The sequence below is a fragment of the Neofelis nebulosa genome, chromosome 16, assembly GCF_028018385.1.
Source record: "Neofelis nebulosa isolate mNeoNeb1 chromosome 16, mNeoNeb1.pri, whole genome shotgun sequence".
Classification (NCBI taxonomy): Eukaryota; Metazoa; Chordata; class Mammalia; order Carnivora; family Felidae; genus Neofelis; species Neofelis nebulosa.
The window spans coordinates 19450646-19462963 of NC_080797.1; the positions used below are offsets into that span (position 1 = coordinate 19450646).

At 55.4% G+C, this 12318-nt stretch overlaps 1 protein-coding gene across 2 annotated transcripts; it reads right to left on the minus strand.

Moving 5' to 3' along the window:
- Positions 1–257: 257 nt before the first annotated feature.
- OTOP3 (otopetrin 3) lies at positions 258–12140 on the minus strand. 2 transcript variants are annotated; one of them, XM_058702543.1, is made up of 7 exons: positions 11724–12140; positions 5990–6370; positions 5764–5900; positions 5119–5177; positions 4725–4843; positions 2198–2997; positions 258–1009 (listed from the first exon to the last, which is right to left on the minus strand). In XM_058702543.1, exons 1-7 carry the CDS (start codon positions 11740–11742, stop codon positions 839–841), a joined length of 1686 nt encoding a protein of 561 aa, XP_058558526.1. In that variant the 5' UTR covers positions 11743–12140; the 3' UTR covers positions 258–838. The 2 variants fall into 2 exon arrangements, with proteins under 2 accessions (XP_058558526.1, XP_058558525.1); XM_058702542.1 differs by having other exon boundaries at positions 5990–6403; positions 11724–12139.
- Positions 12141–12318: the final 178 nt, after the last annotated feature.

The window sequence follows — 12318 nt, forward strand, 5'->3', positions numbered from 1 at the left end:
TAAGCCAGGTGCAGAAAGTCACCTGGGGCTCTGTGGCAGGGAGGAGCATGTTAGTGAGGGGTGGGGGCATGTGAGAGCCCTAGCCCCTCTCCTCACCTCCTCCCATGAACCAGGCAAGGGAGGGACTGGGTTAGACACCTCCTGGCCCAGAAATGGACCATCCCGGCCCCAGAGCCCTGACCAGGAAGACTGTCCCTTCCTACCATACTCGAAGTGACAGCTCTGTCCCTGAGAACAAATGTCACGAAGCTTGAATGTAATCGATCAAACAAACAGGGTTTATGGCAGCAGGAGAGAGCTGTTGAACTCTTCCTGGTAGCTAATAAATGAGCTCATTAGGAGACAGGGTATGTGGGGAGGGAGGGCCAGGCCCGCTCGCTGGGCTGCAAGCTTCTAGAATGTCCTGGGCTGAGCTTGAACCAAGTACCCTCCCCACAGAATGAGGCAGACCCCTAAGATCAGTCTGGGTGGCAGCGCCCTCCCCCCCCCCCCCCCTCCGCCAGACTCCGTCATTTAGGGCTGTCGGTCCTGGAGAGTAGCCGTGGGGGGCTTCCTGGGATGTCCCCTGGGCTGTACTGATTGTGGTGGTGAACAGGGGCAGGCACGTGCCCGGTCCTGGGTGTGAGCATCAGAAGCTCGGTGTCCAGGCCCTGCCCTTGGTCTTGGGCTACAGACGGTGCCTCCCACCTCAGTGAGGATCTGGGGGAGGGGGAGGCTTTGGGGAATCCAGTCTGGTCTAGGTCCCCCTGAAATGGAGTGTTCGCTCAGAGACTCTGGGCTACCCTCTGCCCAGCCTTGGCGCTTTGGTGTTCTGCCAGGGGTGGGTCCTTGGGCAGCCTCAGGCCTCCAAGTAGACCTCCACCAGCCCTCCAACAGAATGCATACGGTAGAAGACCCCCAGAGGCAAACCAAAGTTGACGATGGTGAACCACGTCCGGTAGCCATAGAAGTCCTTTTCCAGCCCGTTCTCAAACTCCGGGTGTATACCAAATGCGGGCATCATCCACAACTGGGGAGGAGAGGAGGGGGTTGAGTGAGGGAGAGGGCTCTCTGCATCCACGGGCACTCCACCCAGGGGAGGCAGGTCCCAAAAGCTGCTAGCGCACCGCCCCCCCCCCCCCCCCCCCCCGCTTCAGCCCTTCATCCCTTCAGCCCTGGGCTTTCAAAGCAAGCCATTCCTCCCTAAATCCCCCACCCTGTACCACAGCCGCCTCCCTGGCTTGCCAGCCTGAACTCTAGGTGGATCACGTGGCCTCACGTTGCCACCAGCCACGGCCCAACCTGCTCTGGGCTCCCCTGTGCCTTGACCTCAACCACCTTCTTCCGCTCTGCCTCCATTTCTCTGCCAGTCTTGACTCTCTGCTCTCTCTACCTGGTCCTGTCTTCTGTCCAAATTCTGCCCCTTTCTCAAGACCCAGATTAAATCTTCATGAGGCCTTCCTTGGCCCATCGGGCCCACATTTCCTTCTCTGAACTCCTACTGCACGTTAGGGCCAGGTGATGATGTATGGTGGCCTGTGTCAGGGGCTCCACCACCTGAGGTGTTTCCAGCACGGTGTGCCTAGAATGTGTTCCTCATGCGCTCCAACGACCCTGGGTGTCCCGGCACTGCCCCTGACGGGCTGTGGGACAACCTAAGCCTCCGTTTCCCCATCTGTCAAACGGGGACAGTGATGGTGCATAACGGTGGCTGCTGCAGGGGTTTCCTGTGATGATTCAGTGAGGAGCTGAGCTACGGCATGGGGAGGTGGACGCGAGACTTTAGCTGCCAGACAGCCAGCAGCCATCGTCAACACCTTCCCCTAGAGAGCTTTTGGGAAACCAGGCACTTAATGATCTCCGCCCTTTGACCCAATTCAGTGGATGATCAATTATTTGGCAATTCCCTCACTGGCCCCCTGGTGTCTCTCCAGCTGGACAGTACACTTCCTGAGGGTGGAAATCTTACATGTTTGTAAAGAGCACTTAGCTATATGCTTGGCACGTTCATTCATGCGGGCACCTTACAGAGAGCTGGGGGACACTGCTGTCAGCATGGAGCTGGTGGGAAAGATGCATGTGTCCCCGACAGTAAAAGGGACAGGCCAGTTGCCCTTGGGACAGTCGATGCTCGACGAACGCACCATTCCTTCCTTCCTGAGGGTCCCTGAGGCCACCCGGGCAGCTCCGTCCCCACGCTCCCGCCCTGTCCGCTCACTGTGAGATTGCAGAGGATGAGGAAGAGACAGATCTCCTTGAGCGCCCGCCGCTTCCAGTTGAGGTGGCTGTAGGAGTGGATGTAGGCCAGCGAGGCCCGCCGCAGGTCCTGGCCCAGCTCCAGCAGGGAGCCCCGGCGGGGCGGCTCATCCTCCTGCTTCCCTGCCGTCTCCCAGAGCGGACGCCGATGCAGGCCCTCGATGATGAAGAGGTTCTGGGCGATGTGCTGCAAGATAATCAGCAGCGAGTAGGCCAGGATGAGGCGGTTGAGCAGCTCGTGGGGGCGGGTGGCCACGATGGCCACGATGGAAAAGTAGGCGATGCCCATCTGGCCCAGCGCCGCGCCCATCAGCAGCACCACGTCCAGGCTGCGGGTGGGGTTCTTGAGCGTGTCCAGCTCTCGCTCCTCCAGCCCGTGGATGGCCGTGCCCGCCAAGCACGCCAGGCTCATGGCGGGCAGCACGGCTACGTAGAAGGCATAGTAGAGGATGAAGTATTGGCGTGCGATGGCGAGGCCACTTGCTTCGATCTGGAAGAGCACGAAGACGCACACGCCTGCCACCAGGGCCAGCAGGCCAAGCAGTGGCCCGAAGATGGCCCCGTGCAGGTGGAAGGGAGGCGTGCCGGGGTGGGCACCTGCGTGGGGTGCCGGGCGGCGGCCCACGTTCTTCCACATGACAAAGAGCACGGCACAGCAGATGAGGCAGTACTCGGTGCTGAAGGGGTAGAGCATCAGATAGCCCTTCTGGAAGACCTCGCACACCGTGGCATTGAGGCACACGCAGGTGTTGGTGTCATTGCCTGGGAGGGGGCAGGGTGGGAAGGGACAGTTGTTCAGGTGGACCTCGTTCTGAGGAAACCGGCCGCACCAATCGGTCCCACACTCCTGGAGTATGCCACCCATTTTACAGACTTGGAAACTGAGGTCCAGAGACAGAAACCAGAAATCGCGGGATGGTCGTTTCTTTACAAAGGGATTTCAGACTTCAGGAGCCAAGCTTTTGTAAAGACACATCATGTCTTTGGGGCCAAATGTCACCTCAACAGATTACTTCTCGGGCACGAGGGGAAGTCTATGACTTTACAACAGGAGGATCTGGCTGCTGCATCTGAACCCTCGGCTACATGCTCTGTGGGGCAATCAGACATCTTGCCTCGTGATGAGGTCCCTTGCAAAGCTCACAGCATCAACTGTGGAATGCCAGTGTCCAAAGCGTTTAACCTGGGTCTGATCGAGGCTTTGGTCCATACTTCCAGGTGGCAGGCTGAGCAGGGAAGAGGCGAACAAGTCAAATGCCACCACTAGGAAGCAGCCTGACAAACCTCAATGCCATTAGGAAAACAGAGACGTAAGAGAAGGAACCATGTTTGAACACAGCATCGTAGGAGACATTTCACAGGCTGGTTGGGGAAAGCCGAACAGGTCGATGGAGAGGATGGGGATCACGTTGAGGAATTCTGTTAGAAATTATGATCCGGCTCAGGTCATGATCTCATGGCTCGTGGGTTCGAGCCCCACATCAGGCTCTGTGCTGACAGCTCGGAGCCTGGAGCCTGCTTCGGATTCTGTGTCTCCCTCTCTCCCTGCCCCTCCCCTGCTTGCACTCTCTCTCTCTCAAAAAATAAATAAACATTAAAAAAATTTAAAAAAAAAGAAATTATAACATTGTGGTAGTGGAGGGAAATATACTTATTTTAAAGAGATGTGCATGAAAATGTTTTGAGATGAAATGCTGTGATCTCCATGATGTAATTCGGCAAGACATTGAAATTATAGCAACATGTTAATAATGATTACCTCTAGGTGATGGGTATATCCCGTTTTTTTACTCATCTGTATGACTTTTTTAGTACTAAAAGAATCCGTGGTGTCACTTGTCAAAAATTCTCAGCACAGCTCTTCTGAAAAATGTATCTGAGTCTAAAGAATGTCCGCAGTCCACAGGCAGGCTGTGATTTTTGCAGCGGGGGTGCAAATGCATGAATGTGCTGGGAAGGCTTGGCTGTACACAGGTCAGGATGGTGATGCCACCTGGGGGGGGGTGTGCTTTACACATACAGGTGTGGCCGAAACCCCCATGTAGGTGGGTGGGATGTAGCCTCTAAGGGCAGACTGTACAGGTAGGGGACTGGTCATGGAACAATCTGCGGGAGGAGGGCCTTCTGCCCAGAAATCTTCTGTCTCTCCTGATATGTCCGGGGATCCACAACTGTGTTGGGAAGACATCCGTTCCTTTCAGTCCTGAAGCCTTTTAGTTTCTTGCAAGCAAAATGCAAATGCTAGGGGTGGGGCGCATACCTGGACTTATCAGTGAGTAGTTCAGCCAGGATTTGTGGCTAGCTAAGGTGACAGCTAGATGTCTGGAGCCAGGCTGCACGGTGCCAGCACCGATGGGGCAGGACGAGGACCAGCGTGTAGTCACGATCCAGAGTTTGCTCCCACTCTGGGAGGGAATGTGCACATGCGTGCGAGTGTGTGTGTGTGTGTGTGTGTGCATTTGGGGCTGGGGATCATGTCTCCTCTGTACCTGAGAAGTTTTCCACAAGGGCGCTGAGCTCAGCCTTGATCTCGCGGTGCATGGAGTCATTGGTGACAGCCAGAACCCACAGCAGCAGGTTTGTGGCCAGGGTCAGCATCAGGCCACACCTAGAGGAGGTGCCACACTGTGTCCACACAGCCTGGCTGGCTCCCGCGTGCTCCGCCCTCACCATCACTGCCTTGGGGGAGACAGCTCTCTCCCAAAGCCAGATCCCATCTGGCATTAGGACTTCAGGAGAGGCAGCCCTAGAGGCCCCTTGGGACCCCTTCCCGGACCGACATGCCACCCCAGGGACACCCTGTCCAAGGAAGCTGTGGGAGCAGGCACTGGCAGGGGACAGGGAGCCCCAGGGGTTGGAGGGAGAGAAGGTACCCCATCTTACCTAGTGAAATTGGTCTGGACCTGAACACAGTCCTTACAGTGTTTCCAGAGCACCCAGGTCTGAAAGAGATGAGGCCTTGAGCCCAGGGGCTGGGGGCAGGGGTGGCGGGAGCGTGGGGTATGTGCCCCAGTTGCTTGTATGTATGTACAATGGAAGTGACAGTGAGGACGTCTGGATTGGAATCCTGGCTCTGCCGTTCCCTTGCTGCGTCGTCTTGGGCCAGTGGCAAAATATCTCAGAGGCTCAGTCTCCTCATCTCTAAAATGGGGCTAAAATGCCCACCTCTTAGGGGAATGCCTACTTATCGGAGAAACGGACGGGATGATGCAAAGAAACGGCCAGCACAATGCCCGGCACAGGACAGGGACTCAGGAGTGTGAGGGATGTTGGTTCCTAAGAGTAGCTCTGTATTCATGGGGGGTGTGGATTTAGGGATATGCAAGTATGCACAGGCAGGTGTATTTATAGGGGTCTGCATTTCAGTGAGGCAGGTACACGTAGCTGTGCATGGACGTGGGTATGTGGAGGCAGGCATTAGTGGGGGGCTGCGGCCTGTGTGCACATATGCTAGGCCCTGCAAGCTCTGCCTAGGCATGGTTGGGGTGTGTGTGTGCATGCGGCATGGGGACGGGAGAGGCCTGTCACCTGGGCGCCGATGAAGACAATCTCGATGACGGGGAAGATGAGTTCCAGCTGCGACTTGCAGTGGATGTGACTCACGTCGTAGCCCACTCGGAAGACGTTCAGGCAGATGGCACAGCTGCCGAAGAGCACCAGGGAGCCTGGCCGGGCCAGGTGGTCGTTGGCGCCTTCCCTGGACCCGGATCTCCCTCCCCACCCCTCTCCGGCCGCCCCGGGCCCCAACACTCACCCCGCACCCAAATGGATCCTGCATGAGGGTCCCGGAAGAGCATGGCGTGTGTGTGGCGGGTGGTGCCGGTGGCGTAATAGAGGAGCCAGAGAAGGGACAGGGCCTTCAGGGCGGCCAGCAGGATCCACACGTCGCCCAGCGTGACAGCCACGTTGTTGAAGATCATGCTACAGATGAAGGCTCCACCCAGGAACACCACATTGAGGGCCAGGAGCCCCGAGAAGAGCTGCCCTGCCTTCTGGGCCTGCCTGTCTCTCCGCAGCAGTGACAAATGCCGCGCCAGCCAGGACTTCCGGTACGGGGGGGCAGGAGCTCCCATTTTCTCGGCCCCCGTGCCGACTTGGTTCTCCTCGGCCGGGGCCGCTCCAGTCTTCTGTGCTTCTGGAGAGGCCATGGATGCAGGCTGAGAAGGGGCTGGGGACACAGGGTCCTGGTTGGCTGCCAGGCTTTCCTGGTTTCATCCTACCCCTGCCCTTAACTGCTGTGTGACCTAGGGCAAGCTATGCAACCTCCCTGGTCAGACACTGGAAATAATAGCAGCTTCCTTGTCTACTTTACAGGACCTGAGGAGGTTCACACAGACCAGGGGTGTCTCAGTCAGTTGAGTATCTGGCTCTTGATTTTGGCTTGGGTCATGATCCCAGGGCCATGGGGTCGAGCCCCACGTCGGGCTCTGTGCTGAGTGCGGAACCTGCTTAGGAGTCTCTCTCCCTCCGCCCCTCTCCCCTGCTTGTGCTCTCTCTCTCTAAAATAAAAACAAAAAACAAAAAACAAACCAGGGGATATGGGAATCCTTTGTGCTCCAAATAAAGATAGGGATTATTTCGACTGGCTTGAGGAATACCTCCCTCCCAATGCCCTGCAAGGTTATCCCACTTTCTGCCTCAGTGCCTGATCTGAAGACGGAAAATAACTCTGTCAAGGGAGCCAGGGGCATCTGCATAATGTCTGGCCACTGGACCTTTTGTGACTCGTCACCACTAAATGGCAGATTGTGTTCTGCTGACTTCTGGGAGGAATTTCCCTCTGGAAGGCAGGGAGAGCAAGAAGGTGTCCTCTCTTGTTCTGAATTTGATTAGCTGGGTAATGTTTGCCTACAATGTGTTGAGAAGGAGCCTGAGGCTGAGTGTGAGGTTGGTGGGAAAGAATGCTGTGATTTGAAGTGATACTTGATTATGGATGTATATGTGTATATATAAAATTACTTTTAAAAGTCTAGAGGAGGGGCGTCTGGGTGGCTCAGTTGGTTAAACATCTGACTCTCGATTTCAGCTCAGGTTTTGATCTCACAGTTAGTGCGAGCAAGCCCCAGGTCAGGCTCTGTGCTGACAGTGCAGAGCCTGCTTGGGATTCTCTCTCTCCCACTCTGTCTGCTCCTCCTTCCCTCCTTCTCTCCAAAATAAATAAACATCAAAAAAAGAATAAAAGTCTAGAAGACATCCACCAGATTCACAATAGGAGTTTCTTCTAGGGAAGGGAGTAGGGTACTAGGATTGGGAGTGGTTTAACGCGCTAGTTTCTATTTTGTATTTTTTTTAAAGCTTATTTATTTATTTTGAGTGTGTGTGCATGTGTGTGTGTGAGCAGGGGAGGGGCAGAGAGAGAGGGAGAGAGAGACAACCCCAATCAGGATCTGCACTGTCAGCACAGAGCCATACGTGGGGCTCGAATTCACAAACCTGAGCCTGAACCAGGAGTTGGACGTTTAACCGACTGAGCCACCCTGGTGCCCCAATGCTCTAGTTTTTTTTTTTTTTTTTAACGTTTATTTATTTTTTTTTGAGACAGAGAGAGACAGGGTATGAACGGGGGAGGGGCAGAGAGAGAGAGGGAGACACAGAATCGGAAGCAGGCTCCAGGCTCTGAGCCGTCAGCCCAGAGCCCGACGCGGGGCTCGAACTCATGGACCGTGAGATCGTGACCTGAGCTGAAGTCGGACGCTTAACTGACTGAGCCACTCAGGCGCCCCCCAATGCTCTAGTTTTTAAGGGCACATTTTTAATGGGATTGAAAGTAATTTTAAAGCACATTAAGATTTAGGGGCAAAGTTCTGGGATTGACTTTCAATATCCGCTGTGAACACGGGACAGGCTGGAAGTCCAGCATGATCCCCGGTGGGCCTTTTGGGTACTCATTCCTCGTGGGGCTGAAGCTACACTAGACAGCGAGGATGGCCTGGTGGTTCTGGGTGCCGTCCCCATGGAGGGCTTCTCCTGAGCTGACCCAGGAGGCCCTCTCGCCATCCCCGGCCACCTCTGAAGCTCTCCCTTGGTGCTGCCACTGCCCACATCCCTGGTACTCTGGGCTCAGGGTGCCAAGTGCTCTCTGTCCCCATCCTCCAGGCGGCAGGAGGTCTGCTTCTTAACTACCTCAGTCAGAGGCCTCTCCATTCCCACCTCTCCCAGCAGGTAGCCAGGTACCCTCCTCGCCTCTCCCCTATCAACCTCTCAGGTCTAAGCCTGTCCATTCCAGCCTGCAAACCTCTCTTAGATTGTTCTTTCTTTACTTACTGTTTTATTTTATTATTTTTATTAAAACATTTTAATGTTTATTAAAAAAAAACTTTTAAATGTTTATTTATTTTTGACAGAGAGAGAGAGAGAGCACAAGCAAGGGAGGGGCAGGGAGAGAGAGGGGGACACAGAATCTGAAGCAGTCTCCAGGCTCTGAGCTGTCAGCACAGAGCCCAACATGGGGCTCAAACCCACGAACTGTGAGATCATGACCTGAACCAAAGTCGGATGCTCAACGACTGAGTCACCTAGGCGCCCCTCCCTTAGATTTTTCTTGACCTCAACCTCTACCCTAGTTCAGGGCCTCTTCTGCTCTCTCCTGCACTGGTCTCCCTACCCACTGTGCCTCTCCCCTACTGTAAGCCCGCCAAGGCTCCCAATTGCTGAGGGGAAATGAGTCAATCAGAGAAAGACAAATACCGTAAGATCTCACTCATATATGGAATTTAAGAAACAAAACAGATAAAGCAAAAAGGAGACAAGTGAAAAATTAGACTCTTAAATGTAGAGAACAAATTGGTGGTGACAGACGGGAGGTGGGTGGGGGGAATGGGTGAAATAGGTGATGGGGATTAAGAGTATAGTTACTGTGACGAGTACTGCTGAATGTATAGAGTTGTTGAATCACTATTTGGACATCTGAAACTAATATAACACTGTATGCTAATTACAATGGAACTAAAGAAATAAAAATAAAAATAAGACAATTGCCCTCAGTATAAAGTCCAAACTATCTAGCACGGCCTGCACTGCCTTTCAAAATGAAAACTTACGGTGCATGTTTAGTACAGGCTTGGAGGCTAGCTGCTTTTGCTTCCTGGTCTGGCCTTGACTTAGCTTTCTAGCACTGTCCTTAGACCCCACTGCCTGCCACGGACTGTGTCATCCTGCTGAAGCTCCCAGAATGTGCCTGCTTTTGTTCACCACCCCGTCTGCCCATGCCGCCTTTTGCCCATAATGCCCACCCCCTTGCCCTTTGGCTGACTGCAGCTTAGAGCAGAACCCCACCTCCTCTAAGCAGCCTTCCCTGGGCCCCAGGCCAAGGCTACACTAGGTGCCCCATGGCCCCCCTGGAGCATCACCTGTCATGCTCATTCTCTTCTAACTCACTGCTCTTTGCTCTGTCTCTACCCTTTAACTCAGCTTCAGGAGCTTCAGCTTTTCCTTCTCTGTAACCACCAGAAGACCCTCACCACATTTGGCTCTAAAAGACAGCCTTTCCAAACCCCCAGGCTCCCATGTGCTCTTTGCTCAATATTCATACCTTCTGTGGTTCTGTTACGGCAAATAGAATAACACTTGGTCCTCTCTTCAAGATTCTACAAGTGATTTTGTTCCCCTTTCCCAGTCCTCTCTGTCGTTTTTTGCCCTCTCCCTGTCCAGCCCCCTCGTCACACTCTGGACACCTACTCCCCATGTCGATCCAGGCCCAGCCAGAAGGCTCCAAGGCTCCATCCATCCTTGTGTGGCTTCCCACACCCCTCCCCCACATCACTTCTGGAGGCTGCTGTTCCTCTGCCTCACCTGTTACCTTCCACCAATGGCTCTTGCCCATCTTCTCCACCTACCTTAAGAACCTCTCCCGGGAAGCATTCTTTCCCTGCCCAAGCATCTATTGGGAGTGCATGTGCACTGTCTGGTGAGGCGCTGTGGGCATGGCTGGACCCCCTCAAGGCCAGGAGAGCCTCCAGGGCAGGGACCAGGTCCTGCTGAACTTGAACCCTCCAAACCTATCACAGGCACGCTGCTCTTGCTGACCGACTCTGCCATTTTCGGGGGAACATTCAGCACCACAGCCATGGACAGAGACCCTTCCCATTAAATGCTTTCCATCCGGACCCAATCCCAGAGACTTTAGAGATAATCTTTATCTGTCCTCCAAGTTGAGCAAGCATGAGACTCACAGGGACACCTCCCTGCTCCTTTTGTCCCAACCCTGACTCCTTCTTCTTGCCTTCCCCACAATGTCCCTCATCTTCCCAGGGCAGTAGAGCCTAATGAGCCCAGTTCTGGCACTTACTATCTCTGTGATCTTGGATAAGCTACTGAGACTCTCTGTGCCTCAGTTTCCTCATATGTAAAATGGATGTACAACTATGGAATAGTACCTGGTGCATAGAAGATACTCAGTAAAGATTTCTTGAACGAATAAATGAAGCACTTAATGCATAATGCCTACCTCATTGGGGTTTCGTGAAAATTAAATGATTTAATGCTTGTAAATGCATATAGAGCCATGTCTGGCACACAGAAAACTCTCAGTGTTAGTTATCTGTGTCTTTCCTTTCAGTTCTGTGGAGGTCCTGGAGAGACTGGAAGGGTCAGGATTACTGGTAAACTTCAGGGGTGGTTTTTGCTTGGACTGCAGGCCTAGAGGGGACACTTCAGGACAAGGTTCCAGGTCCTCTCTCTTCAGGGTCCTCTTCCCTGCCCTCCCCACCCCCAAATCCTACCCTCCAACGGCCGCTAGAGGGAGTCCTGGAAGTGGTCGAATTCGGTCTGCGGCGGGGAGAGTGCCAGGGTGGGACAAGTGGGGGGCGTGGGAAAGAGGCTAGGGCACCCAGGACTGACAAGGAGGAATCCGCCGCCCTCTGGCACGTCCCTTGGCGCGACGCCAGTCCAAGGGAGGGCCCGGACACCAAACTGGTTTGTGGGTCGCGATTAGAGACAGGTGATGATGAAAGCCGCGGAGCCGTCGGGGAGCGGCGCCTGGCCCGGAGCCGCAGGACCAGCTCGGGAGGAGGCAGCTGAGCGCGGCCTGGGACCTTGGGGGTTTCTCTCCGAGCCACTCGAGGGACTGTGGTGCCCGGGGCAGCTGCTACACATATACCTCAGACCAGATGTCCAGGCAGCCCCAACCCCACAGCCCTTTACCCAGCCATCCTGGGTTTTGCTTCTCCCCGGCCTTAGCACCCACTTTTGGCTGTGCGCCCCCAGACCGGCTGGGGTGGGATCCGCCCTGCTGATTTTTGTGTGCCCCCTATTCGCGGAAAGAAGGTGGGCAGCGGAGCCAGGGTTGGGGTGCGTTATAGAGAAGGGTTGGTTCTCAGGTCGCCAGGGGTTGGCCTCCCCCTAGCCATCCCGCCCTCCCTCCCTTACCCCTACAGTCCCTAGTCCTTGAACCCGAAGCAGGTGTAAATGTCAAGGATGGGCCCGCCCGGGAAGTCCCGCTGGCAGTCGAAGGGAGCTCCGGGGCCTGGCGCCGCCGCCGGGAGCCTTACCTGAGGCCTGGGCTGGCATCGCCCCCGGCTGACCGACTGCCGGCGCAGCGCGGATCTTCAGTCCAGGTGAGGCCCCCGGGCCCGCACCGATGCCCCCGACGCCCTCCCCTGTGGGACTGCGCAGCCGCTGCTCAGGCTCCGTGGCCCATCGATTTTTCTGTTGACTTTGGGGATCTCATTAATCCTTCGTTAATTACCCAGCCAGGGGCTCCCAGACGGTGCAGCCAATAGCGAGGCAGCTCGGCGGGCGGGCGGGGCCGGAGGCCGTGCGGGCTTAGGGCCTCAGGGTCAGAGGACCCGCGGCCGCCCGCCTCCGGGGTGGACTGGGGTGCACCGTCCTTAGGCCATTAGGCCTCGGCAAAGGCTCTGCGGGGCTCAGGCCACACTTTCTTACGGCAGCCAAGCAGGGAACAGACTGGACACCCCCCCTCCCAGGTTTGGTGTCGCCTTTTCCTGTACCCCACCCAGCACCTGGTAGGGGTGCGGTCTCGCAGCAACCTCGCCACTCCACTCTGTCTCCCTAAGTCGAACGTGAACTTGGGGCAGAAGAGACCTCATTCCAACCCACAGGAGGCGGGTGGGGTGGGGGGCAGCC

What these genes read in the sequence shown, in the direction of transcription:
- OTOP3 (XM_058702542.1), bottom strand. An exon ending in AGGATCCATTTGGGTGCGGG is followed by an intron (nt 5,901 to 5,989) that starts GTGAGTGTTGGG and finishes TGGCCCGGCCAG; the next exon opens with GCTCCCTGGTGCTCTTCGGC. An exon ending in GTCCAGACCAATTTCACTAG is followed by an intron (nt 4,844 to 5,118) that starts GTAAGATGGGGT and finishes CACCTCCTCTAG; the next exon opens with GTGTGGCCTGATGCTGACCC.